The sequence below is a fragment of the Oryx dammah genome, unplaced genomic scaffold (genome assembly GCF_014754425.2).
Source record: "Oryx dammah isolate SB20612 unplaced genomic scaffold, SCBI_Odam_1.1 HiC_scaffold_13, whole genome shotgun sequence".
In the NCBI taxonomy this organism is placed as follows: Eukaryota; Metazoa; Chordata; class Mammalia; order Artiodactyla; family Bovidae; genus Oryx; species Oryx dammah.
This window is the reverse complement of record NW_024070197.1, coordinates 14,345,715-14,373,271: the sequence shown is the minus strand read 5'-3', so window position 1 is coordinate 14,373,271 and position 27,557 is coordinate 14,345,715. Positions and strand designations below refer to the sequence as shown.

Sequence of the window (27,557 nt, the reverse complement as noted above, 5' to 3'; positions counted from 1 at the left end):
CCCACCAGGTCCCACTGATGTAGGGGATGGTCCTGGAATGGTACCCCGCCCCTCAAAGTGGTTGGGGGCTCACGGCCATCTGGGGGCCAGACTGGTATGACCCACGTCCCTTCTCCCTTGAGAGCTGGCAGCCACACAGGTGTGTTAAACAGCTTTAATCTCGGTCATTGCGTCTTCTCAGCACAGTAAGAAATATTGCACATGATCAACATGTTTTGTTCTGGGGATGGGGACAAGGGTGGGGGAATCACCTTCTTAGAAAGTACAACCCAAGTTGGGAGGGCAGAGGGGGTGGGGAGAGAACCCTCCCCGGCCTGTGGCAAAGTGCAGGAGCCCCCACCCCCAAGCTAACCTGAGTCCAGCCCCTCTGGGGAAAAAAGGGGTACATGAACTCCCCCTACTCCACAGGCACCTCCCTGTGGCCCGAGGCCCACACTACCCTCCAGCTGGCAGCCCTCACACGAGCCATTTTGCATAAAGTACAAGTGAAAAGGTCTGAAGGTAACACGCTCCAGGTTATGTACAGGGGCTCGGTGGAGGGAGACTGTGCCCCGCTTCCCCTCAGTCGCCCCCCTGTCACAGGGGGGGAGCTGTCGGGGGAGTGGGTAGACAAGGGAGCAGGCCTCATTTCGCCCCCAACTGGAAAGGACGAAATGGCTTTACTGGGGAGGAGGCAACCATCCTGCCCCCCCATTCCTGCCACCTAACATACTGTCCATGTCCTGAGGGGGGTACTGTGGGTCTGGGGTCTTCTCAGGAGCCCCTCACCTGCCTGTGGCAGCTGTGGAGGGACCAGAGGGGGGTGGTGAGGGTTGGGGGGGCCCCTCCCAGCCAGGCTGTCCAGGCCCCGGCTCGGGGGGTGGAGGCAGTGGCGGGGCAGCCGGGGCTGTGCCAGAGTCCGAGCCAGGTGAGGTGGGGTCGGGGCCCCCGGCGGGGCTGGGAGTGGGGACAGGGGCAGCAGCAGTGCCAGTGGGGGGCGGTCCGGGGAGGGGGGCCTCAGCTCCCGGGGGCTGTTCTGAGGGAGTGGCCGCCTGCATGATCTTCTGGCGCACCTCACGGATCTTCAGCTGCAGACAGACCTTGGAAGGGAAGATGTCCGCGTAGCGGGCCTGGAAGGCTGCCGTGGCCTGGGCTGTGGGCAGCAGGGGCAGGTGGGGAGGGGGAGAAGGGCAAGGTGAGATGAGTAGGTAGGCCCCCTCCAAGTCCCCCGCCCTGAGACTCCCAGCTGTGCTCACCTGATGGGAAGAAACCGTGGTCCTGGAAGAGCTGCATGACCAGGGCCCGGCGCTGGTCCAGGGTGCGCCGCAGTGACGAGTAGGGCACTTTCTCATACTCTAGCTCCCCGAGCACGTCTTCCGCTTCTGTGCCTGTGAGCAGCACAGGGAGCCCGGTCAAGCCTCCCACCACCGTGCAAGGGTCCACTCAGCCCTCACTGAATCCTGTTTCACACTGGAGTTCAGAGAGGGAACCTGCCCAAGGTCAGATGGGAGCTTAGGAGCCTGTGAAACTCCAGAACCGAGACATAACTACGGAAGCCGTTGCATCCTGAGTCTGTTCTCTGCCTCAAGCGAAGCCGCCACTGCAGTGAGAAGCCTGAGCACCTCAACAAGAGAGCAGACCCCGCCCGCCACAACTAGACAAAGGCCGTGCAGCAACGGAGACCCAGCACAGCCAACAAAACAGAACACCTCCACAACCCACCCTTGGCCTGCTGTCCTTGCTCTCAGCGACTCCCGGCCCACTCTCCGACCTTTAACCCTGTTCCTGAGACCCCCACCCCTCTTGGAGGCCCTGGGTCCTCCACAGCTCTGCCTGCCACCACGCCGGCACCTGTGCGGTCAAAGGTGAAGATGTCGCCCTCGCACTTGGCACTCTTGGGGGTGTTGGGCTCCGAGCTGCAGCTGGAGCGCCGCCTCATCTTGCGCTTGGGCGAGGTGGGGTCCTCGGGGGCCGAGTCCAGGTCTGTTCAGACAGAAGCAGGCTCAGGGGCTGTGGCCCCCATCTGTCCCCCTCCCCCGCCGGGCGCCTGGCGCTTGCCTACCAGTGGAATTCTTCCTCTTCTTGCGGTAGGAGCCCAGGATGGCCCGGGGGGAGGTGGCCAGAGACTGCAAGGTGGGCGAGGGCAGCACCTCCTCAGGCCGGAACTCGGGCAGCTCGGCAAAGCGCTCTTCGAAGTCCACCTCCGACAGGACCCTGCTGGAGAGCAGGCAGGGTCACCTCCTCTGCCCCTGCCTGCAGCTGCCCCCTCTCCCAGCAACCCGCACACTCCGCCCGGTCCCCCAGCCCATGCTCACTTGTCCACAGAGTCAAAGGTCTTCTTCAGGGGCGGGGGCCGCACCTTCACCTTCTTGCTGGCACCAGCCACCTCCTTGCGCTCGGGGGTGTCCCCGGCCGCCCTCCCACTGCCGCCCTCGCTGCTGCCGCTGCTGCCACCAGGAGCTGGGGCTGGAGCCAGGGCTGGACTGGGAGGGGTGGGAGGCTCTCCCCGGCTCTCCAGGCCCAGCCCAGGGACACGCCAGTCTGAAGACGAGCTGGGGAATTTGCTGGCCTGGGGGTGGGGTGGGGAAGGAGATGGAGAACACTGGGGTCAGACTCACCAGGTCAAGACCCAGAAACAGAGAGGGATCACAGAGATGGATACTGACCGCTGAGATATAGAACTGTGGGCAGGACCCAGTCGTTCAGACAAACAAGCCCGAGGCCAGAGGAGAACCCACAAGGGCGTGGTTCAGACAGGTAGAGGGAAGAGGGGTGGGACAGAAGGGCAGACAGGGGACAGAGGAGCAGAGTCAAGCAGTGGTGGCCACCCCCAGGCTGCTGGGCACTCACCATGGTGTCAGGGCCCTTGGTGCTGGTCTGATCCTCGGCAGGTGGGGGCAGCGGGGGACTGCTCCGGGCTGTGGGAGTCCAGGTCTCGGGGGGCAGTGGAGGGGCTGGTGTTGCTGGCCGCCCCTCAAGCTCTGACTCGGACACTGGGGGCTCACGGGCTGGGCCAGGCTCCAACGGCTGCCGGGGTGCAGGGCCTGGCCGCCCAGGAGCACCAGCCTCGAAGGAGCCCACGGGAATGCTGGCGATGGCCGCCTTTACTTTCTGGGGGGCTTTAGGGGTGGGCCGCTGGGCCTTGGGGGCCACTAAACTGTAGGTCATGGAGCCTGCGGGTGTAGAGAATATTTGCTGAGCCAGGCCTGACAGGAACCCATCCCCTGGGTCCCCCCAGTCAGCCCGCCCTTACCTGGCCTGACACCCACCTGTGGCACTAGGGAAAGGGCTGGCAGGGGCCGGGGTGGCAGCAGTGGGTGCCGGTGGGCCCTTGGGCAGGATGGGGGCAGCAGGTGGGGTGGTGCTGGTAGCCACAGTGTAGACCAGGCCTGGGGGAGCCTGGGATGGCTGGGCCAGGGGTGCTGAGGAGGTGGGTACGGGGCTGCCGGGGTAAAATGCTGTGATGACGGGACCACTAGCGGCTGCGCAGGTGGGAGGCAGCTGGGGGCTGGGCACGGGCGACACGCCCACCTGGCCAGGAGCCAGCAGTGGGGCTTGGCCTGTGGAGAGAGAGATAGCAGAGGCAGGGAACCAAGTTAGGGCCTGGGCTGCCTCGGCCCCACCCGTGGTCCCCAGATGCCAGCCAGGCCCACTCCTCACCTGAAAGCAGGGGCTGCACAAAGGCGGGGCCGCTGGGCCCCAGCGAGGTGAAGCCCAGGGCAACTGAGCTTGTGGGTCCATACGAGGTGACTGTTCCAGGCTGACTGGACGCAGGACTGGTGCCCAGGGGCAGTGCGTGCCCCCCTGCTGACTGCACATAGGTGATTCTGCAGTAGGGAGAGGCAAGGAGAAGGTGTGAGGAGGGCCGGCCCCCTGAAACCCTCCCCTGCGCTGACTCCCGGATGAGGGCTCAACTGCCATACCTGGTGGAGGAGGGCAGCAGGACCTTCTGAGGCTGCGAGGCGGGGCCAGGGAGTGGGGCCGGGCTGAGGGGCGGCACCAGGCCGCTGGGTGTGCTCACAGGCACCGGAGTCAGCTGGATGATCTGCGAGCAAGGGAACCACAGGAGGGGCTGAGCTGGGGCCCCAGAGTGAGGCAGGGGAGGCCTGAGACCTTGGAGGCTGGATCTCAGCAGAGACACAGAAGGGAGACATCGGGCTGGGGCTAGGGAAGATGAAATCAAGGGAAAGAAGGCAGCAAGAGGCTGGAGACAGAGAAGGGACAAGGGACAAACGATGAGGGCAGAATCAAGACGCTCAGAGACATCAAGCCAGACAGTGAGACAGAGGCCCAAACACCAAAGGGGAGAAAAGGAAGACACCGAACAGGCAGACACAAAAACCCCGGGACGCAGAGACCAAAGCCCAGAAGGGAGAGGCAAGGGACAGCTGGGGCTGCCAGAGGTGCCCTTACCTTGCTGGGTGGCTGAGCACCGTTCTGCACAGGTACTGAGAAGGGCGGGCTCACCAGGGGCAGTGGCTGGCCGGCCCCGCCTCCCCGCACTGACATGCTGGGGGTGGCCAAGGGTACGAGTACCTTCCCAGGCAGCAGCTGGGCTGAGCCGCCAGGGGGCGGGGCCTGCACAGGAGACACTGACTGGGCTGCAAGTTGAGAGATGGGGGAGCAGGTGGTCACACAGGAGCGGAGGCAGCCAGGGGCCCGTGCCTCGTGCTGCCCGCGCCTCGTGCTGCCTGGCCCGGGCCTCACCTTTGGGGGGCGGGGCGGAAGGTACGGACTGCAGGATGGGGATGCCAGGAGTGGGTGCGGTGGCAGCCAGGACTTTGCCATTGGTGGAGGTGCCCGGTGGGAGAGTGAAACGGATGCTGGTGGTGGGGGCAGGGCCGCCGGGCGCCGCTGCCTTGGTCCCAGGGGCCGGTGCCACTTGCAGTTGCTGGGGCAGCGTGGGCAGAATGTACTGTACCTGGGTGATGCCCCCAGCCTTGCCCAGGGGACCCGGCTGCAGGATGCCCAGGGGCACTGGCCCATTGGGCCCACTCCCAGCACTGGCCCCCGAGCCCGCAGCCGCCCCGCTGCCAGGGCCCCCCTGGGCAATGAACTGGACAGCAGGTGGCGCTGGGGCTCCATAGCCCGGGGTGCCCACCAGCAAGTTGGTGACAGTGGCTGGTGCCTTCCCCACAGTGCCCAGGAGGGGCCCAGCCACCAGGTGTGGGGCCGTGGAGGTGGCAGCTCCTGACTTCTTGTCCGAATACACTAAGCTGACGCCCAGTGGGGAGCCCCCCGGTGCCCGGGACCCAGTGACTGCCTCAGTCCTGGCACCGGCTGTGTCACCAGGAGACGCTTCGGCCCGGCTGGGAGTGGGGAAGGGCTTGGAGGCGATGGGCACAGGAGTGCTGCTGACAGGCCGCACCACATTGGTGACCATGGTGGCGGCCGGGCGGGACAGGGTGGTTGCTGGGGCCCCGTAGGCCAGCGAGGGCGCTGGGGCTGAGGGCACGCGCGCGCCGCTGCCTTCCCGTTCCTCCTTGGTTGAGGGCAGGACCAGTGTCTGCAGGACGCCTCCTCCCCCGCTGGGAGGCGCCGCGATGACGGAGGGGCCTGGGGGCTCCAGGCCGCCCACGCTTTCAGGTCTCTTGCGACGGAAGGTGACAGGATCCGTGGGGAGAAACCGAGTGGCCTTGGAAGGTGTTGCTGGGCCCCCAGTTCCAGGGGGTGGGGGACGGAGGGGGCCTGTGGTGCTGCCCTGACCTGACTCCTGGGCCTTGAAGGTCCCTGAGCCCAGTGGGAAGGAGGTGGCGGCTGAGGAGGAGGAGGCAGCAGGTGAGGACGCAGAGGAGGTGGGCCCATAGCCTTTGCCGAAGCCTGCAGGTGGATCTGGGGGCCCTGGAGGCTCAGGGTCCAGCGACGGACGGCAGTGAGTAAAGGAGGAACGGATCACAGGCGAGAACACCTTCCGGCCAAAGCCCTGAGTGGAAGGAAAAGGGAGACACAAGCATGTCCCCATTCCACGTCCTGCCTGGTAGCCAGGCCCATGGAAGGCCTCCACTCATCCAGGCTGAGACGCCCATGGGGCAAATAGCTCGCCCTCTCTGGGCCCTAATCTGCCCCCATTTTGACACACAGAAAAGGAACATTCTCCCTCCCAGGACACACGGACCAGACAACAGCAAGCCCCAAGCCCGCACCTTGCTGCCCTCCGGGTCCTCCCCAGAGCTGTCTCCACTCTCGCTGTCAGTCACCCGCTCCTTGCACTTGAGGTCGATGTCAGTGGTGCCGAAGCCGTCGTCAGCTGAGGGAGCAGACACAACAGTGTTGGGAGAGGGCTGGGCGCAGGGCTGCCCAGAACGGAGGGTCTGAAGCCTGGCTCTGGCCTCAGCTCTGCCCTGTGTTGGCTAAGTGTTGTCCAGGAATGCTATTCCTCAGCGCAGGTGTGCCCACCTGCCTGCCGCCAGAACCTGAGAGCAGGAAACGGCACCTGACCCTATGCCCCAGTGGCCCGGCCACGCTGGTGTCCTCAGGCTTCCTGTCTGGCCTGCAGCTTTTTTTTTTTTAACATTTATTCATTTGGCTGCACTGGGTCTCAGTCACGACACTTGGGATCTAGTTCCCTGACCAGGGATCAAACCTGGACCCCCTGCATTGGGAGCGTGGAGTCTTAGCCACTGGACCACCAGGGAAGTCCCTGACCTGGGGCTTCTCGAGGGCAGGGCCAGACTACCTTGGTAGGGCCTGAACTAAACAGGCCCAGGATTACAAACAAATGGGGAAGGGAAGAAAAAGGGGCCTAAGGACCTGAGCCAAATTTCCACCTACTTTCCCAACCTGAGCCTCCTGCTCCCCGGCTAGGACTCTGGGTCCTGAGACAGCTTACCAATGACATCGTCGTCCCCCTCCTCCTCACAGATGACCATGCGTTCTTCATCACTGGTCATGTCCTCACTGGCTGCACGCTGGGAGCGGGAGGCCCGGGTGGGGAGCAGTGGGGGCCGTCCACTGGCTGCCAGGGTGCCTCCCTCCCCAGGCGCCGTAAAGGGGCCTGGAGCCCCATACTGGGTGGAGGGCTTTGGACCAGCGTAGGATGCAGGGCCAGACACCATCTGCAGGACAAGTGCAGGGAGAGTTCAGCCAGGGCAGTCATCTCCCTCCCTGCCCGTCGCCCCTACCCCTGTGGCCTGCCTTCCAGACCTGAGTCAGTTCCTGCAACGCCTGGCTGTCTACCTCCCCACCATCCAGGCTGTGGACCCCGCTGTGGGAGAAGGCGCGGGGCCGGGCTGAGCCAGGTCCCCCGACAGCGTGCAGACGCTCTCCCCCACAGGAGCCGCTCCCTGGAGCCTTGGTGTCTGAGCTCAAGAGCGTCTGGGCCGTGACAGACAGGAGCTCTGAAGACACTGCAGGGCGGGAAAGAGACAGGGTTACATTCAGGAAGCCTGCTACCAGAGCCTAGGCTGGCCAAAACATCCACAGATACTTCTAGATACTGGGTGGAAGCAGGTTGGACTTCCTGGGCCACCAGACAGAAGAGAGGCACCACCCACCAGCCCAGCATTTCCCACTACTTCCTGTCCTCTGGGGTTTCGAGGAATGAGCCCACTGCTCCCTGGGAGGTGGCCCTTCTGAAGGGAGAAAAGCCTGGAGGCAGGTACGTGCGGCGCTGCTTAACCGACAGCCACTGGGCTGTCTGAGCCTCTGTTCCTTGGTCTCAGAGCGAAAGGAACATCCCTTGCAGGGCTGTGGGCCTGAACCCAAGGGATCTCCAGAGAAGTGCCTCAGGGCAGTGCACTCTGTAGACACCCTCAGTCACCAGCAGTAGCCAGTAAGGGCCTTTTCTGACTGCAGCCCTGAGAGCCAACAAGCTGGGGTTTAAATTCAGACTCGGCCACTTCCTAGTTTTTTGTGATTTCGAGTAAGTGATTCTGCCTCTCTGAGCCTCAGTTTCCTCATCTGCAAAACGGGCTTTGGTTTTGAATGCTAGACATGCTCTAAGAAGTGCCTGTCACGTAGTAAATGCTCAGTAAATGACACTGAGATGTTGAGATTTCTGTTTGCATGTGTAACCTCCTTGGACCTCCCTGACTCCTTCACCACAGCTCAGTGTCAGGGCCTTTGCAGTGAGGGGATCAAAAGGAATGAAGCCGAGAGGAGCTTCTGGGGAAGCGGGTTGAGCAAGCAAAGGGGAGACTGGTGGCCGACAGGAGGGAAGAGGGCAGAGGGGCTCACTGACCTCCGGGGGCAGCGGCAGTGCCTGTCTCCGACATGCTCCGCTCCCTCGGCTCCTTGTGCCCTCCTGCCAGCCCCAGGCTCGTGGGCTTGGCCTCTGAGCTGGACTTCTTCCGGTCCTTGTTGCACCACTTCCAATCTGGGTGGGCCTTAAAGTGGGCCTCTTTCACCTAGCAGGAAAGAGCAGGGAGATCCTTCACTCATCCACCCAACCAGAGAAAGCTGAGGAGCTGAGAGGTGGCGGCGTTACCTGGAAGGCCAGGTCATGGTACTTCTGCTTCTCCTTGGGCCCCAGGGCGTACCACCACTCGCCCAGGATCTTACTGACAGTCCGGTTGTCCTGGTTGGGGTGGCGCTGGTGGACCAGGGCCCGGTGCCGCTTGCTGAAGATCATGAAGGCATTCATGGGCCGCCGGATATGGTCCTTCTCCCGCTGCAGAAGACACCGGCCCACAAGGGATTGTTAGAACCCGGAGGTTGGGCTTGAGTGGCCTCAAGGTGAGCTGGGGATGGGTGGAGATGAGACACCTTGTTGGGGCTGCGTCCGTCCTTCTCTGAAGATGAGTCTCGTTCTTTGGGCAGGGCGCTGAGGGACTGGGTCCGGCGTTTCCCGGGTGGCAGGGGCAACTGGATCTCAGGAGACATGATGGAGAGGAAGCTATGGGGAATGAGATGTGATGGAGACAGAGCAGCAGGGACAGGGAGAGCCGAGTCTCCAGCCACACCCCTCCCCTGGTCCCAGACCTCAGGGTACTCACGCATCGTCGTGGTCACTCTCTGTCTCGCTGTCCAGTCGCGGCTCTCCTGGCGGTCCGGGGGCCTCCTCCTCCGTGGTGGGAGGGGGGCCCTTCCCAGGTTCCACCACTCCCAAAGTGTGGGGGGGTCCGGGCCCTGGGCTCTCAGGGCATGTGGCTCCTGGGGGCCGCCCTGGGTCAGCATTCCCTGTCCCACTGGGTAGCTGCTCGTGAGCAACGGCTGCCGACTCAGCAGGTTCTGGGGGCAGAGCGGCGAGCGAAGTCAGAGGGCTCCGGGGCCATCCCGACCCCATCCCCGGGCCTCCCCACGGCCCCCCGCCCCTCACCTTTGCTCTGGTTGGAGGCCACGGGGTGGCTGGCAGGTTGCTGGGCCTCACTTGGCTGTACAGAGGGGTCAGGCTGGCTGGGGGCCAGGAAGGGGACTAAGGAGTGCCAGGGGAACACGGCCACAGAGCGAGGTTCCACATTTGTCCACACTGTGGGAAGGAGTCGGCTGAGCGGTGCGGCAGGAGAGCCGGGCCTTGACACCCCCCTCCACCCAAAGCAGGCTCTTTTCCACCCTGGACAAGGTGCCGCCCCCTCTTCTTTACACCCTCTTCCCCCATCCCAGAGCGCCCTGGGCTCAGGCGTGTGACATCACTCAGGAAGAGCTCCTCGCTGACAGATTTCTAGATTTATAAGAACGAAAACAGAAGCAGGGAAAGAGTCCTCACACCCCACGCCCTCCCCCACCTCTACCTCCACCAGCCTTGCCACCAGGGACCAGGCCAGAGGAACGACTGGCTCCTGTCGCAAACCAGGCCATGTTTGCATGCCATCTCACTCTCTGTGCGAGGCTGGAGACCCTCCCCCAGTCGCACCCTATTCCCGTCACTTCACCTCATCCGACAGAGCCCCTCACCTTGGCCTCACATTCCCTTTCTCTTTTCTTGAGGCAGATGGCCCAACCTCCTCTCCCACTCCTCTCCTTCCCTCCTCTCCTCACTACCCACAGGGCATGGGATCTCAGGCCTTTCTCCTTGCCTCCCTCCCCCTACCACACACCCCAGCAACCCAGACCTGCCTTTCCCCGGCTGGGCACTGGTGGCTCCAGTATCCTTCTCTTTTCTCCTCAGAGAGAAGTCTACTAATTGTGAAGAGGCCTCCCCGCCTCCCTCACTTGAAACTCCTGTGCTTTCCTCCAGTATAGTGGCCAGCCCTCTTGCCCAGAAAGATGGGAGGGTGTGGTAAGCTCCTCAGAAGAAAAGGCAGGGACAATAGAGCAGACAACAGAATTGTTACGAGACCCTGCCCAGGCAAGGCAACAGCGCCAGGTGTTTCCTTGAGAATATCCACAGGAAGGTACCTCCCGCACCAGGGGCCAACCTTCTGTTCCAGGAGCTGGGTGATAAGAGAGCCAGCCCGAGGCTGCGGCCCACTCGTGGCTGGACTCCTGGGGCTGGCCCAGGTTGGGAGTGGGTCTCCTTCTTACTGCCAGCTCCCTGGGGGAAGTTGAACCCACAGAAAAGGCCCCTGCTAGGGGAAGACCATGAAGACAGGAGGAAAACGCCCTAGCCCCAGTCCCCATCACTCCAGGCTCCCCATGATCTAGATCAATTTGACCTCAGCTGACCTCCCCCCCGCCAATGCCTTCGGAAGGCTATCCTCGTGGAGCCCCTATGGGAGACACTGGCCTCAAGATCTGCTTCTGTGAGATGCTGCCAAAACAAGAAGTAGACATCAAGGCAACAGGAGAGGGACAAAGAAGCCGGCGCTGGAGAGGACTCTAGATACTATGAAAATCCCATCCCCACCACTGGGGCCCTGGAGCCCCACAAGCCTGCTGGGCCCTCAAACCCACAAGAGCCTCTAGAGACCTGGACAGGTCCCTCTCTTCACAAAGATCTTGCCTCCTGATCTGCTGGGTGAGAAAGAAGAGGCCCAGCAGACAATGGGAGGACCGTCCTTTGGTCCTGTCCCTCCTGAACTCCTCCCCAGAGCACTACCCTCCAGGTTCCTGGGTCTAGCCCTCTCTCTGAAGAGCACACCACAAACACATCACTCTTGAGCAGAGAGCGCCTCACTCACAGACCCAAGACCTGTCCTTAGCCCACTTCTCAAGCACAGCCCCCAGCGCCTCCCCACTCTGTTTCACACCTGGGACCAGGTATCACACTGCTACGATTCTAACCCATGCTCTCGACCAAGGTACTCTGCACCCCTCATCTCCTATGACAACATACCTGTTCCACCCCGCACCTAAACCCCACAACTGTCCCCAGCTACGCCCCACTCTGCACCCTTATCACTCTGCTACACTCCCACCTGCCGTCACTAACCACTTGGCCCAGCCGAGCTCTGTAACTTTCCCCTCTACTCTGCCGCCACCGTTCTCTTACTGTAACCCCATCACCATTACTCTGCACTCAGCACCCCGACATCTTGACCCCTGCAGTCCCAGGGCCCAGGCGCTACTGACCGAACATGCCGAGGCCACGGGAGGCCGCGCCGGACGCGGGCACCAGGGGCCTGTGGGCTGAGTACATGGTCCGGCGCGGGGGGGCCCGGCCGGGGCTCGCGCCTCCTCAGCGGCCGTCGCCGTTCCGCCCGCCGCCGGCTCCTCGGCCGCTGCCGCTCGGGCCCGGGGGGAGCTGGAGGCCGTTGCCACATGCCCCCCCCACGCCGCCCCCCTCCGGCCGCCCCACGCGGGGGTCTCTGCCGGGCGCGCCTGCGCACAACGCCGCCTGCCTCCCGCCGCCCGGGGGGCGGGGGGAGGTCAGAGCGCGCCGGCCCCGCCCCGCCCCCCGGCGCGCGCGGGGGCCGTCACGGGGCGCGCGGCACCGGGGCCATCGGCACCGCCCCCTCCTTCTCCCTCCTCCCGCGCGGAGCCGGGCGGGCGGGGCAGGTGGGGCGGGGCGCGGCGCGCGTGCGCGGGGGCGGCCCCCTCCCTTCCCCGTTCGCTGGCTCGCTCCCTCCCTCCCTCGCAGCTCCGGCGGGTAACGGCTCTGGCCCCGCGCGCCCCGGCTGCCGGCACCGCGCCCCGCCTTTCCGGGCCTGGAGCCCGCGGTTCAGCGCGGGGTCGGCCTCCGGCCCCGGGCGGGCAGACGGACGAGCGTGCGTGCGTCCGTGCGCTCCGAGCGAGCCCCGCGCCGAACCACCGCCGCCTCCCCGCCCCGCCACTACTACGCGCTCCCCTCCCCCCGCCGCACCTCCCCCCGCCCCTTCCCCGCTTCCCCCGCGGCCTTCCGCGCAAGCCCGGCCCACCGCGCGCAAATCGATTGGCTGCCGCCGCCGCGCGCGGGTCAGGCCCCGCCGCGCCCGCCCCCATTGGCCGCCCCGGGGGAACGTCAGTCATATGCAAATAAGAGCAGGGCGGGGCGGGCTCCGGTTGGACCCAAGCCGGCCCGGGGCGGGACCGCGGGAGGAGGGCGGCAGGGAGGGCGCACTGCAGTAAAGGCACCGAGCCAGGGGGGCGGTTCGGGGCGCCGTGCTGCAGAGGCCCGGGGCTGTGGGTGGTATCTTGTGTGTGTCCAGTCCGCGCGAGGAACACGCTCACGCGCGGCTCGGCCCACCTCCCTCACGCCCACCTGGGGCGCGCACGGCCCCGCAAGGCAGACGAACTGCGTGTAGGGTTGGGCCAGCCACCCCTGAGCCCTCACCAACTCTCACAACAGCAGTCACAAACTCAGACAGACAGACACACACTCCTGACAGACTTTCCTACCACACCCTTTACCTTATACACACCCCAGGGTCACATGTACCCTCCCTCTTACACTCTCACACGAAGTCACACACCTAGAACACTTCCTCACATAATGTACTACCTCCCATACTAACCGTCCATCATGCCCCACCCACAGTCACACACACTCGTTCTCACCCATCCTCTTCACATCACCCATTTCATACATGCCCTGTCATATATGCTTTATCAAAGCATATACTCCTCACACATCCCTGTGAATCATCATACAAACACACAACATATTAAACAGGCAAAATTATCTCCTACACCTCCTCACACTCACTGTTTGTCCACTGCACACACCCTATGTCCCTCTAACACAACCAACACTCGTGGCCTTCCTGGCACTCCCAACCCCAACACAGGTAACTCTCACAAGTGCCATCATACTGACCCCACACACTATATAAACTTACCCCAGTGAGCACTACTTCAGTACCCTGGCTCATCAGGTATACAAAGTGCCATGGCTGTTCGCCATCATTGAGCAACCCTACCTGACACTTAGCGGCCACCTGGGACCCTCCACCTCACAGTGTAACACAGGAGGCCACCACTCTAGGTTGTGAGTCATTCTTTTCAGAAGAAGGAAGAGGGGAAGCTAACACTGGGGCTGCTCCGTTTGGGGAGCTTGTATGTATGACCCTGTGCATTGAAACCTCACAACCACTAGGGAAGTACACTTTATTATGCTCATTGTTCAGATGAGAAAGTGAGGCTCAGAGAAACAATAAATGGTGCAAGATCATGCAGCTGGGACATAACAGCCCAGCACTCCAACTCAAGTGCTCTTTCTGCTACTGAAAATTCAACCTCAGGGTGGACACAGGCAGAGACTCCCAACCCAAAGGTCTGGGAATGTGTTCAAAGATTCGGAGAAACTCATGAACTATAGAAAAGTCAGAGGGTACACAAAGAGTCACAGACAAGGTCTGGGGCCTACCAGGCACAGAGGCAGTGGCCTTGGATCATGTAAGAGGGGCCCTGAGGTCACATCCTGTGAAGGCAGAGGCCTGGGGTCACAACTGGGCAGGTCAAGACTGCACAGGCTCAGATGGACCGAGACTGAGCTCCTACACAGGTGGGATCAGTGACAGGCACAAACTCTCCCCAGCCTTCTGCACCTACAGAGATGAAGGCATGGAGAGGGGGCAAAACCCAGGTAACCTGAGCCCAGAGGGAAAGGGGAGGTCTGTAGTCCTCTGACCTCCAGTGACTGCAGGGCCAGACTCTTGGCTGTGAGCCTGGAGAGACCAACAGAGGGACTATTAGGTGACCACCCCCTCCTCCCTATGCAGCCCCAGACTCAGACCCTCCATTACCTCACTGCCCCAGGGACTGCAATGTGAAGCAGAAATCAAGGCTGAAATCAATGTGGCCTGCTCTATCTCCCCATGGCTGCCCCCTCCTCTCCCCACCGGTGAGTCACCTCCTGGCAAGTTAACCCCTTCCCCACTGCAATGCAGCTCAGGGACTGAGTTCAGAGGAACCCTGCCCCCAGTACCCCCACTTCTGCTGCGTGAGAAAAAGAGCTAAGCCTGGCACAGGAGGGAAAGAGGGCCCCAGGCATCTGGGAGGGTTGCACATCTGGTAGAAGGCAGTGCCCACAGAGGAGGGATGGGAAGAGGCCCCTTACAGGGTAGGGGACAGCCAAGTGGGGGCCCAGCCTAGAAGGGAGGGGCCGGAATCCGGGCGGGAAGGGCCCCCCTGCCCTGGGCACTGGGCCAGCCCTATACTTAGTTTCCATTGTTTGGAATGGAGGAACCCTGGGTGAGGGTGATTAGGAGTAGAGAAGAGGGAGCAGTTCCGTGTCTTCAGCCATCCCCAACTCTAACTGGGGCCTCCCTGGTTGGAAAATGCTGAGGAGGTTCCCCAAACCAGGCCCTCAGCCCCATGTGAGAGGGAGTGCTTCACCACCCTTCACTCAGAGCAGGTACTGGGCAGAACTACAGTGCAGCTCGCCCCTGAACTACCGCGTAACCAACTCCACAAAAGGTTTGGCCCCAAACAATCCCCAGGGCACCACTCCACCCCAGCCTGGGGACAGGGAGCCCAGACAGAGACAGCAACTGCCACCCAGGGTGGCACAGGCTGAGGCCTGCCCAGAGCCCTGGGGCGCACAGCCAGGGATGCTGACAGACTGAGGGACAGGCAGACATGCCCTGAACTCGCGGGCCCCCGTTTATTGAGCCCAAGAGGCACCGCGCCCTGCCGCCTGCGGCTCCCCACCCTGCTCTCCAGGCCCGGGTCCCCGCCTCGGCTCACCACCCCGGTGTCCCCAGCTCCCCTCACCCGCTCTCCACATACACACCCACCCACCCACCCCGGGCGGAGTCGGCGACGGCCAGGGTTGCCTGGGGAACGAGCCCAGGATTGGGCTGGTGCTGCTCGGGAGGGATGGGGGCCTAAAAATAGCGCCGGGGTGAGTCAGTGTGAGTGGGGCTGGGGTAGGCAGGGGGACCAGAAGGGAAAGAGAGGCAAGCGAGAGGTGTGGGGGAGGCTCCCCAGGGATTGGGAGATGAGCGGGATAGGATGGAGGGAGGGATGTGGATTTGGGGGCAGAAAAAGGAGTCAGGGGGGAGTGTACAAGTGCCGGGGCTGAAAGGGCTGGTCCGCGCGGGCTGAGGGAGGCGCCACTGCCTGGGCGGAGGAAGGGGCGCCGCCCTGCGTTCTCCTCCCCAGCCCCGCGCTCACGAGATTTTCCACTCGCCGCCTGGCCCCCAGCCAGCCCTTGGCGGGCCCCACAAAGCCGCTTTGTGCTGGGAGGGCGGGCGGGCGCCCGGCCGGCCTGACACCCACGCGGGCCGCGGCGGGGCGCGGGCCAGCTGGCACCCGAACTGTCTGCTGGGGGGGAGGTCCCCCACCCAGCCCGATAACGCGGCCGCGCAAGGGTTAATGGCGCAGGGGCGGGGGAGCAGACCTCGACCAATCGGCGTCGGGGGGAACGACAGCAGCCAATGGGAAGACCTGAGGCCAGACGCCCCGGGCCTACCCCCTAGGGCGCGGGAATGGGCGCGGCCCTCACTGGGTGCAGGTCTGGATCCACAAAGCCCCCGATGCACCCTCTCTCTGGCTGCTTCGCATGAAACAGGCTCAGAAGGGGGTAGGATCTTGCAGTCAAGGAGGTGGCACGATCCAGATTTGAGCCCCGGTCTGCCTGGCTTCACGATTAGCTTTTCCACCGAAATGAGGAGACGGGGGTTCCCTGGCCCAGGCCCTCAAGCGGAGCGGGAACAGGGAAAGGGGTGCGGGCGGAGGCGGCGGCGCAGCAGGCGAGGGTCCAGCCGCCTGCGGTGCAGCCGCTGCCGCCGGTGGTAATGGGAGCCAGACGCCGTCGTCGCCGCTAATGCGCCTCCCTCCCTGCCACTAATGGAGCCATTAATGCCCGGGCGCCGGGGGCTGCGGGCCACACCACCGCGGCGTTGCGCATGCGCAGGCCAGCAACCCCAGCCACCCGCCGCCACCAGGAGGCAGCCTGACCCCTTGCAGTGCCTGGCGCTCGGGGCTCTTCCAAGAAATCTCCAAGACTCACTCCTGCTACCTCAAAAGAGCCTCTTCTCTCCTCTCTCCTGTAATTCACCCTCTTTTCCCAGGCTAGGTCTCCTTTCTATCCAGGGGTCTTTGACAGCCTGATCCAACCCTCTCCCTCTGCTCTGAACCGTTTCTAGGCTCTTCACGGAGCTGACACTCAAGCGTGGCTCGGCTGTACCTGTCTTTCTTGGCACCCTTCTGCCAAGCCTAGGGCCCGTGTCAGCTCCAGCCTCAACTGGCCACTTCAAGAACATGCATTTCACCCCTCTTGGCCTTTGCTTCTGTGGCTGCCTATGCCTAGATGGCCCTTCTCTTCTACTACCCTGAAATCCACTCATTCTTCCTGCTTCAGCTCGTGTCACCTCCAGTGAGAAGCCTACCTGAACCTCCCTCATCACCTCATTCATTAAGCCAGAGTTGCTTCTCTCCTCTGCCCTCCTCTGGCTCTGGGCCTCCCTCTGCTCATCCTTGCCTGTGCCTGCATCCACATATGCCTTTCCCACCCACTTTACCCCAGGGCTGCTCAGCCTGGGCCAGGGAGAGGGGTGAGGAGGGAATTCTGGTGGGAGAGAGGGCGGTTATTGTTTGAGACAAAACAAATTCTGGGCAGAGTATGGATCTGCGGAGTCAGGAGGATTTCCCCCTCACCCCGCCACCCCCCTGGCTCTTCTTGGGGCCTCATTTTCCCAACGTACCCAAGCACAGTGGGTGGATACTGCTTGGTCTCTGAGATTCTGCCTGTCGGGATGGACTACTCGTGGGACTCAGTTAAATGCAGCTGGCACCAAAGTGTCTTCTGAAAGGTGATGGGGGTGGGGGTGGTAGGGGTGATCTGGGTCATGCCCTCGAGCAGGTGGGTGGGCAGAGGAACTGCTTTCCTGCTGCTCCCCCACAGCCGGATCTCCTAGCTTGGCCCCCAAAGCCCCCGCCTTCCTGCCTGTCTTGGGAACAGGTGTTTGGGTGTTGATGGGTCTGTAGGATAGCTCCCGATAACTCTCAGCAGTTTTCAGGACAGGAGCAGACATTTAATTTGTCAAGGACCAAGAAGGGGCCTTCAGGCCTAGACATTACCCCAGCACTCCCCAAAGAGGGAGCAAGAGACCTGGTGCTTAGCAACTCTCAATGACTTAGAGGAACAGAGTTCCTGATGTGCGCAGAGTGGGAGTGGGGGCTAGGATAGGGGAAGCAGGTCTGTCTAAAGAATGGGGGAAGGAGGACCAGAGGGTAGGCCAAGGCTGGACCAGAGACAGAATCCCATGATTGGGGCGGTAGAGGGGGGGTGCAAAAGAGAAAGAGGGTGGAATGAAAGCTCCAACAAGGACTGATATCTAAGGAGGTACAAACCAGGAAAGCCATAGAGAGCCAGACTCAGGGAAAGCCAGACAGAAGAAGTCCACAGAGGGAGACTCAGGTGCAGAAACAGAGACCTGGGCAGAGACAGACATAGGCACCCAAGAGAGAGACAGATACGCAGTGGCTCAAACAGGCAGATGGGCAGACAGGCCCAGGAGAAGGGGCACTGCCTGTCAATACAGGGAACCCAGGCAGAAGCCAGGAGCTGGAAGGCAGACCATGCCAAGCACGAGGCTGAGACATCTGGCCTCCTAGGCCAGGGCTGTAGGCCCTGGGGCGGCTTCCTCTCCAGGGGAGCAGGCGGGAAGAGTCAGAGGGAGGTGGCGATGGCAGCTGGCTGGCCCGGCCATGCACAGAATGCGGAGAATGCCGGCCCGCCTGCTCCAGCAAGTCCCCCAGCGGAAGCAAATGCCTGGCGGGGGGCAGAAGCAGGCAGGCTGCCCTGGGCCACCCCCTCACACCTGCTGCCCTGACAGAGGGTCAGGCCCTGGCATGGGCGGGCCAAAGGGTGATAGCTTCACTGTGCCCCTGGGCATGGTCTGCCCTGTCTGGGCCTTAAGACAGAGAAGGCCCCAAGGTGCCTACCTCCCAAGGCTTTAGGGAGGCCTCTGAGAGAAGAACAAAAGGGCCCACTGGCTGGGAACCTGAGGGCAGCCTGGATACCTCAGCATGGGTGTAGTCAGGGAGGCGCGGCTCAGAACCGCCAGGACAGGCACTGGACAAGTTCTGACGACCAGGTGGCTTCCAGCAAGGGGCCTCCTCTCCCTGAACCTCAGTCCCCCTCCCGCTACCGACAACAGGGCTGGAAACTGGTAATCCCTATCTCATAGTGTCAGGAAGTTTCAAGGAGGCAGCCCCATCCCTGCGGCTGGGCAGTGATATATGCTCAATAAAGCGGGGTACTGTTATTGTTATCATTACTGAGAGTAACGGGCTCTGACACCAAACAGTCTGGGTTCAAATCCTGGCTCTCCCTGTTCCTAGCTGGGTGACCACGGGCAAGTCACTCAGCCTCTGAGACTGCAGTTTCCTCCTCTGTCCAGGGGAACTAATGGTCCTGCTGAGCTCCTGGGGTGTGATCACGACTCAAGTAAAGGTGCACTGAGCACTTACTGAGCAGTGTGCCAGGCACATGCATGGGTGGTACTCAATACTCTTACTACTGGTAGCAAGGGTCCTGTGATCTAGATCGAGAGATCTGATTCAAGACACAGTCCTGCCCCTTCCTGGCTGGGTGACCTCCATCAGGACTCATGTTTCTGTCAGGGCCTCACTTTTCCTCATCTGGAAAATGGTAGCAGGAACCCTGCCAGACCACCCTGGTAGGCCCCAGGTCACCCTCCCCACGCAGTTGCAGTGAGGGTCATGACCCAGCGGTGCTATATGTGAGGGCAGTGTCAGGGGGCTGCAGGCATGTGGGGGGTGGGGGGCTGAAGGGGATGGTTATAGAGTCCTTCCGCTTCAGTGTCTTCATCTGCCTGTCTTCATCTGCCTAAGGACAGAAATCCCTGCTGTGCCCACTTTGTGGAATTTTGCTCATATCAGCTACAAAATAACAAATGTAACAAATGTTAGGGGTGAGCATGAGGGGAAAGCGCTGTGCCTGTGTCCTCCACCCTGGGTCTGGGCAGGAGCTGAGTGAGGGCAGGGCCTGGGCTTCTTCCTACACTAGTCTTTGTTCCAGCCCAAGACACAGAGGCTCCTACCGAGATCCACACGTCTACCTCCTTCTTCCCTGGTTTCAGGGGCTGGAACTCACCCTATATGGTACAACCCTCCATAGTTCCCTAGTGCCCTCAGGATAAAGTTCCCAAGTCTTAGAAGGACCTTCTATGATCTGACTTTGATGTGCTGCTCACCTATGCAGCCACACATCCCAACACTCACCCACGGTCTAGAGCCCTTGACTTTGCAGACTCAACTTCCTTTAAACTTTGGCTCTTGCCTCAAGGCCTTTACACAAACTTCCCTCTACCTGATGGTCCTCCTGCCGGCCTTGCCAGGCTCCCTTCTGCACACCCTTCAGGCCTCACTTTAGAGGGCTTCCCTGGTGGCTTAGACGGTTAAGAATCCACCTGCAATGCAGGAGATCTGGGGGTTCGATCCCTGGGTTGGGAAGATCCCCTGGAGAAGAGAATGGCTACTCACTCCAGTATTCTTGCCTGGAGAATCCCATGGACAGAGAGGAGCCTGGCGGGCTATAGTCCACAGGCTCGCAAAGAGTCAGACATAACTAAGCAATTGAGCATGCACTCACGGCCCCTTCTCCAAGAAGTCCTCCCTGACCACCCCAGCCCTGACCACTCTGGACAGCCACTATCTGGGGACAGGTCTGTCTACTCCAGGAACCATGTGCCCTGTGAGGATGGGGCTGTGTCCTTAGCGTCAACCAGCACAGGGCCAGGCATAGAGAGGGCCCTCAGTCAACAGTAAATGAATAGGTAAATAAGAAAAAGATGCTCGGGAAGGGGTGAGTGATGGGTTTGTCATCCTCCATGAAAGTTGCTCTGTCAAGGCCCAGGCCAGATGGTTCTCCAGCCCCATCTCAGAAATGCCTCACCCCCACCCCTGGCCTCAGCCCGCTAGCCACACCGGCTGTCCTCAGCTGTGCTCCTTCTGACCTCGGAGCCTTCCCATCAGCCTCCCAGGAGGTTCTTCTGTCCCAGGGTTGCAGGTTCCAACTTCTCCTCCAAACCCTGGCTTACACGCCCTGTCCTGAGGGCAGCCAGACTAGGTTCACCTCGGGAGGCATGCCCGGCACACCCCCGGATCCCCGCCAGGGCACTGACCACACCTGTGCTATTTACCAGGTACAGCAGTGAAGATGAGGTCTCCAGGCCTGGGCCTGCCACCACATGGCAGAAGGACCCACTGGAGCCTCAGTCTTCCCATCTGTAACCCAGGACTGTGGCCAAGTGGTCACAAGACAGCCAGCCTGGGTTTGAAGGCTGGCTCCAGGATTTACTAGCCACGTGATCCTGGGCAAGTAACTAACCTGACCTCAGTTTCCTCTTTTTTTTTTTTTTTGGCTGCATTATGCAGCCGGAGAAGGCAATGGCAACCCACTCCAGTACTCTTGCCTGGAAAATCCCATGGACGGGGGAACCTGGTGGGCTGCAGTCCATGGGGTTGCAGAGTCAGACACGACTGAGCGACTTCCCTTTCACTTTTCACTTTCATGCATTGGAGAAGGAAATGGCAACCTACTCCAGTGTTCTTGCCTGGAGAATCCCAGGGACGGAGGAGCCTGGTGAGCTGCTGTCTATGGGGTCACACAGAGTCAGACATGACTGAGGTGACTTAGCAGCAGCAGCAGCACCACCATGCAGCAGCTTTCAGGATCTTAGCTCCCTGATCGGAGATCAATCCGGGGTCCCCTGCAGTGGAAGCGTGGATTCCCAACTACTAGATCGTCAAGAAACTCCCAGTTTCCTCTGTAGGAGCCTACTCACAGCAAGGTTCAGTATGCTGTGAGTGCTACGTTAAAGGGTGGGTGTGAGGTTAGGAGACATAACCTACTCACAGTGCTTATCATGGTGATGCCCCTGTCAGTTCTCAGGCCATGGGAGTTGTCATCGTGATTACCATCTCTTTTACCCCATCAGCTCTAGGGGGGTGGGAGGGGTGGGGCTGGCTTTGAGCCTGCACTCTCAGCAAAGGTCTGCTGACTGGTAGACCCCAACCAGGAGGCCTCTGGAAACACTGCACTGACCCTTCAAAGTCCACATGCTCAGCCTGACACAGGAATTCCCATGGGAACTTCTGTGCAGATGGGAGGCCAGCCTCCCCTTGAATGCCCCCCCAGGTGGGGAGCTTACCTCTCTCGGGAGCCACTTTGCCAGTCACCCAGTACAAAATGAACCCTCACCCAGCCCCTCCAGCAAAACCTCTTACCTGTCCCAGGCCGGCCCATGATGACTTCCTTTTTGGGGGCAGGATGGCTGGTATAGCTGCTGGGCACCAGGACAGGCAACAGAGCAGCGGGTGAGGGGTGGAAGGCCACCGGCTGGAAGGGTGAGGAAGCCAGGCCAAAGGTGGGCATCGGCTGGGCCACGGCAGTCGGCGCAGCTGGAGGCACAGTGATGGGTACGGGGGCCGGCAGAGGTGGGGGCAGGCCAGGCTTCCCACTGGCCACCCCTGGGGGCACCGGGGTCTCTCGGCAGCCCCGCCCGGGTCCTCCGGCCCGGGCCTCACTGCCAGTGCCCACCTCCCCGGAGAACTTGGAGGGCAGCGGCACGTCCGGGTTACGGACGATGACGGGTGAGTCCCGCTGTACAGCAGGCACCCGGCGCACGGAGGGCCCAGGGTCTGAGGTCAGGCCGGCAGGTGGGGGCAAGAGCAGCAATGGTGAGGGCTGGCGGGAGCGGGAGAAGGGCACGGCGGGAGACACGGCTCGGAAGCCGGCCGGCGTGGAGGGTGTAGGTGTGTGGGACACCGAGTCCACGCCAGAGTCTAAGCTGTCACTCTTGGGGAAGTCTGGGGCGGCTCCTCCACCCGCGGCGCCGGGGGCCCCCAATGCCCCTGGGTGGGGCAGCAGCTCCGTCTTCCGTCGCCCAGGGCTGATGGGCACAGTAAAGGTCAGGTTGGTCTGGAAGGTGGGGAGGATGCCAGAGGAATGGCGCTCTCGGGGGGCAGGTGGTGGCGGGTGAGGGCCCAGGTCTGGTGGCGTCAGCACGCCCGCCTTAGGGGTGCTGGCGCTCAGGTGGCGGCTGCGGACAGCGGTGCGCTGGATGACAGGCGAGGCGTTGATGGGGCTGAAGTTGGCGGGGCGGAAGCCGAAGAGCGGCGAGGGTGAGGGCGACGGGGCTGGCGAGAAGGGTGACTGCGTAGACACGGGGGAGAAGGAGGGTGTGCCCGAGCGAGAGCTGCCCAGGGACACCAGCATCACCGCCGCTTCACACTCGTCAAACTCAAAGCGAGACAGGTCAGCAGGGGCCACCAGGCGTGGACGGGAGTCTCCGCGGGCTGCCACACTGCTGGCCTCGCTGTCCCGCGATGTCTCGTCCCCCCAGTCGAACTCGGTGCTGCCCTCGCGGGCCGCCACGCCTGCCGGCCGCCCAGCCCCACCTGGGCCGCTGTCCGCCAGGCCCTCCATCTCCTTGGTTCGCATGGACAGGTGACGGGAGCAGTAGCCCCGCCTCTGTGACTCCTTCATGCAGCCGTCTCTTGAGCACAGCCGTCGCCACTGCTTGCCGTTGAACTTCTTTCGGATTCCGTTGGGCGTGCAGACCACGTCGCCCTTCTTGTACTTCTGCTGGGCTGCTGTCAGGGGCGTGCGGGCCCGGGCGGCCGGCGCAGCCCCCTTCTCCAGTGAGGCCACACTGCTGCTCCGGCTGCCACCCTGGCTCCCCTCCTGGCACGGGGAGGGCTGCTCACCCGGGCGGCCTGGGCCTGCGAAGGCAGGAGACTTGGGTGGTGGTGACAGGAGCTGGGGCGGCAGTGGGAGTAGAGCCGGGGTGCCCAGGACGGGCGGGTGCTTCTCCTCACCCTCCTCACAAGCCCCAAGGTTGCCACCGAAGCTGATCTTGGAGACCTCGGCATCCTCAGGCTGCTTGGGGTCCAGGGCAGCAGGGCAGGGGGGCAGGGTGGCCCCGGGCTCGGCCTGCTCTTCCTCAGGGCCCGCTGGGGGCTTCCTTGGCAGGGCTTCGGGCTCCCAGGGGGGCCGCAGCAGGCGGAGGCTGGAGCGGGCCACCCACACCGCCTCCTCGGGCTCCCGGTGTGGTGGCTGAGGCGGCTGCGGCAGGGCGGCTGGGCCCAGATGGGAGCTGGGGCCAGGGCCAAAGCGGACCTTGTAGGCAGCAGGCTTGGTGGCCACCTCCACCACCACACCCTCCCGGTAGGCTGGCATGCCGGGCTCCACGCAGGTACAGACCGCTGTGCCCACTGCCAGCGCCCCCGGTGGGGGCGTGGCATCCAGAACCACATCCACACCCCCGCCAGGCACCCCCTCATAGAAAGTCAGGGCCCGGTCCCCATGGAACTGCACACCCAGGTCCTGGCTTCGGCGCACCTGGCGCACCACAGCCGGCAGGAAGAGGCCGTCCCCACGCCGAGCCAGGACTCGCTGGGACCGCAGCTGCCGCAGGTCGTAGCCCCCGCTGGTGCTGCCAGGGGGCCAAGGGCCCAGACCACAGGCTTCGGCCGGCTCATCCTCCATGTCGGCTGAGTGCTCGCTGGCTGTGTCGGTGGAGGAGGAGCGCGTGGAGGTGGGTGGCCGTGGAGGCACCCCCAGGGCGCTGGCTTCCTCGGGGGTCCGTGCCCGCTCTTCAGGGGCACCCGCCGCTGCACTGCTGCCGCTGCCGGCGCCATGCTCCTCCACATACTTCTTCTTGGGCGCTCGTGACTTGAACGTGGCCGTCTTTCGGCTGAGTGATGGCTCCCAGCGGCCCGCCTCCCCCTCCACCTTGGGTTCTTCGGCTGGGCCTGGGGCCGAGTCGTCGGCTTGCAGCTCCGGGGGCAGCCCCTCGGCCCCTGGACCCTGCTCAGCTTCCTCTTCCTCGCCCTCCTCAGCCTCTTCTGGCCCTGGCTGTTGCTGCTGCGCCTCGTCGTCTTCCTCCTCTGGCTTGTCCCCCTCCCCAGCCCCTCGCCGCCTCAGGGCCTTGGCCCTGGTGGCTGGTGGGGACTTGCCACTGCTGCCAGAACCTGGAAGGCTGGTGCATGCCTTTTTCATGGGCTTCATCTTTTGTCCACCTGCTGGGTGAGAGGACAGACAGGGATCATTGGGAGCAACCTCAGGAACCCCCCAGACTCAGTGTCCCCCAAGACTTCCCACTTGCTGGGGTTACTGCCTCAACTCCATGATCCCCAAAGTCTCCTGCCTGGCTGTGTTCAACTCCTGTGGGCCCCTGGCTGGCACCCAGACACAGACTGGCACCCATATGCCCTGAGCTATACACTCTGGTTCCTTGGGAACACTCACATACTCTGCTTTCTCTGCAGAGGACAGTAGGTGCAGGCACACACTCTGACTGCCCCAAGGGAACCACAACTAAAAGTAACAGTTCACACCTATGGAGCACTCACTCTGTGCCAAGCCCTGGGCTAGACTTGCCTTTATTAACCCATTGCATCCTCACCACAGCCCTAAGAGGCGGATGCTACCATCAGCTGCATTTACACGGGAGGAAATTGGGGCACAGAGAGATCAAGCTACTCGTCCACATCCATCCGGCTGGGAAATGGCAGAGCTGAGATCTGGACCCAGGTAATCTGGCCCCAGAGTCTGTGCTCCTAACCATTTCAGTGTGCTGCCTGTCACATGATCCAGAGGGCACACTTCCTTGCACTGTCACTGCTCAGAGAACACACGCACTCACACACACAAATGTACAAGCACACAGTCACAGAAAGGGAGGTGACTGGGCTGCGATGTGAGCCTCTCTCTACCACCCCCACCCCAGCCCCGGACAGCCTGGCATGGCCAGGCATTGTGGGAAGGAGTGGGCAGCTGCAAGTCCCAAGGGACAGCCGCCCACTCTGTTCTGCACCCCAGGCCTGCCAGGTACAGCCATCTCCCCAGATCCTGGCAGAGAACAGGCAGGGGCACGTCTAGGGCAAGAGCTCATACCCAGTGCTACCACAGGGCTGTACATAAGCGCGCACACACACACACACATAGCACACACACACACACACAGAGACACACACATCACACAGTGGGACACAGGGCTACACCCCAGGGTTTCACGGTCCCTCTGGATGGGAGCCTGCCCCTCCCCCCACAGCACCCAGCGTGATACCCAAAAGCCCAGCCACCCCCCTTCTGGCCTGCTTGCATCCCCGCCCTGCCCGGGCTGGCTCTGGCAGGGTGGCTGAGCTGACTAGGCCCCCCTGGTCCCCAAATATGCCCTCGGACTCCAGGTGGGGGTAAGTGGGAGAAGGTCAAATACAGCAGGACAAGCCCAGCAGGCCAACCTCACCCACTTCCTGAACAGTCATTACTGCCCGCCCCCTTTCAGGCTGCCCTGAGAGAAGAGAAGGGAAAAAACTTCACTCTGAAGTGACTAAAAGAACCTGAGAGGCCAAAAAGGGGGCCCCCGGCAGGGTTGGGGGACCCAGGACCATAAGCCAAAGAAGATCCGAGGCACCCCTGACTCAGCCTTCAGGCTCCCACGGGACCCCGACCTCATGCTCTCTCACTTGGGGCCTGCTGCTGCTTAGGAGCCTGCAGTCCCAGGCTGCCCCTTCTCAGACAATCCTGGGGTCCTCTCGGGCAGAGGCTGGGGGCCCCGGGGCTTCTCACAATGGGGCAGGCACCCAAGTATCCAGGAGTTGGACAGCCACCTCCACCTTTTCCCACTGACCCGCTGGGCCACCATCCTGGGCACTGAGACCGGGCCCAACACAAACCTTTGCATACCCCACCCAGGGCCTACAACCACACTGCCTGGTCCAAGTTCTTCACACCAGAAACCAAGCCTCTTTTTTTCCCCTGGGGCCTACTCTCTTCCTGTCCACCCTCTCAGGATAACTCCCACCCAAGGCCCTCTTGGGCCCTCACCTCCCTCAGAATCTAAGCAGTAACTCCTGAAGCCCAGGCTGGCCTAGGCTTCTCGGGGTCTCATGTCCTCTGCTCCCATCAGGCCTCCTGACACCAGCGTCTCTGCCACTCTCTTTCCCATCCTGTCACCCGGCCCTAGGCCCCCTCCTCTGTCACTCCCTCCTTGTCACCCTCATCTATCTCTGTCACCCCCTCCTCCCAGTAACTCTCATGTCAGCCATCTCTGGACCTGTCACCTTCTCTCCCCATCACCTCTCCTTGTCACCCCCTCCAACTCTGTCCCCTCTCTATCCCTGTCACCCTGATCTAGACCTGTCACCCCTCCATTCCTGTTACCAAGTCTCTGCCCACTACCCCCTCCTTGTCACCCTTTTTCTGTCACTCCTTCTCCCCACCACTTCCTCTACTCTGTCCCACCTTCCCACCATCCCACTCACCCCTTTTCCCCTGTACCCCTTCCCCGTCCCTGCCACCTGTCCCCTCTCGGCCCCCAGCACCCCAAATCCCCCCTGCCTGTGTCAGCCCTGGCCCCGCCCCTCACCTCGGGCTCAGCGGGGTTTCGGGGCGGGGGGCCGTGGCCCCGGCTCGGTCCGGTCCGGTCCCTCCCCGCCCCCCCTCCGGCTCTCCCTCTCGATTCTCCCTTTTTTTTTTACTCCAACACACAAAATGGTGAATGGACCTGCAACAGCTGGAGCAGTCAGCCAATCAGCGGCCACAACCCCGCTGACCGGCGCCGTCCTAAGCCAATAGATACTCAGAGCCTGGTCGGCTCCGCCTCTCAATGACGAGCGACGCTTGCCACAGCCAATCGTGCCCACCCGGCAGCGCGAGGGGGAGGGGCCAAAGTCCAAGATCGGCCTCCCTCTGGGACCGACACCAACCTGAGCCTACGACCGCCCGATCAGCCTAGGGTCCTGCCCTACAACAAGTGATGGACATCAACGTTGACCAATCGTAGTCCGTCTTAGTTCAGAATGACGAATACAGCACCCAGTCGTCTTGCACTCTAGGCCGGAACCCAGCCTCTATGAAGGACAGTAGCCAATGAAATGCAAGAAGGCGGGGCTAAGAGACCGGCTCTCCAATGAGCAGGCTTGGAAGGCGTGGCCTGAGCGTTTGTTGACCGGCTGGTCGCAATTCCTGCTGGGAATGATAGTCTTCTTACGTCTCTGGCCCATAGTCGACAGTACATGGCAGACTACAACTCCCATGTGACAGAGTGCCTGGAGATCTGAAGAACCCGTGCGAGGAGAAAAAGTCGAAAGGGCAGTTCCTCGTGAGTCTCACTGGACGCCAGGAGCATCTTAGACCCAGGGCCCCGACTCACCCGGATTCCCGGCTCTGGCGTCGCTGCTGGCTCCTCTCGGTGGCGGCGGTAGCGGCTCAAGGGGGAGGTGCGAGGAGCAGCCAACCGCCATCCTCGAGCCCCGTAGCCAATCAGCAGCGGTCGGGGCGGTGCAATGACCTCACCGGGTTCTACTCTCTTACCCCTCCCCCATATGGTTGTTGCTGCCGGTAGCTGGGAGTAGGGAAGTTT

General features: G+C 62.3%; 1 protein-coding gene across 5 annotated transcripts; it reads right to left on the bottom strand.

Moving 5' to 3' along the window:
- Nucleotides 1–140: 140 nt before the first annotated feature.
- Nucleotides 141–27,423, bottom strand: CIC (capicua transcriptional repressor). 5 transcript variants are annotated; one of them, XM_040252647.1, is made up of 21 exons: nucleotides 27,348–27,423; nucleotides 21,415–24,210; nucleotides 9,236–9,385; nucleotides 8,913–9,147; nucleotides 8,683–8,812; nucleotides 8,405–8,587; nucleotides 8,159–8,324; nucleotides 7,123–7,325; nucleotides 6,809–7,034; nucleotides 6,123–6,226; nucleotides 4,687–5,902; nucleotides 4,393–4,580; nucleotides 3,903–4,024; nucleotides 3,640–3,806; nucleotides 3,249–3,539; nucleotides 2,830–3,152; nucleotides 2,295–2,548; nucleotides 2,042–2,196; nucleotides 1,831–1,962; nucleotides 1,236–1,367; nucleotides 141–1,132 (listed from the first exon to the last, which is right to left on the bottom strand). In XM_040252647.1, the coding sequence occupies exons 2-21, from the start codon at nucleotides 24,197–24,199 to the stop codon at nucleotides 765–767; spliced, it is 7,530 nt and encodes a 2,509-aa protein (XP_040108581.1). In that variant the 5' UTR covers nucleotides 24,200–24,210; nucleotides 27,348–27,423; the 3' UTR covers nucleotides 141–764. The 5 variants fall into 5 exon arrangements, with proteins under 5 accessions (XP_040108581.1, XP_040108580.1, XP_040108582.1 ...); XM_040252646.1 differs by lacking the exon at nucleotides 27,348–27,423 and adding an exon at nucleotides 26,562–26,648; XM_040252648.1 differs by lacking the exon at nucleotides 27,348–27,423 and adding an exon at nucleotides 26,562–26,648 and having other exon boundaries at nucleotides 2,042–2,193.
- Between the last annotated feature and the right edge of the window lie 134 nt (nucleotides 27,424–27,557).

What these genes read in the sequence shown, in the direction of transcription:
- CIC (XM_040252647.1), bottom strand. Translation starts at nt 24,199, where the DNA reads ATGAAGCCCATGAAAAAGGCATGCACCAGCCTTCCAGGTTCTGGCAGC. An exon ending in AGGACCCGGAGGGCAGCAAG is followed by an intron (nt 5,903 to 6,122) that starts GTGCGGGCTTGG and finishes CCTTCCACTCAG; the next exon opens with GGCTTTGGCCGGAAGGTGTT. An exon ending in GTGCTCAGCCACCCAGCAAG is followed by an intron (nt 4,025 to 4,392) that starts GTAAGGGCACCT and finishes CCTTGCTCGCAG; the next exon opens with ATCATCCAGCTGACTCCGGT.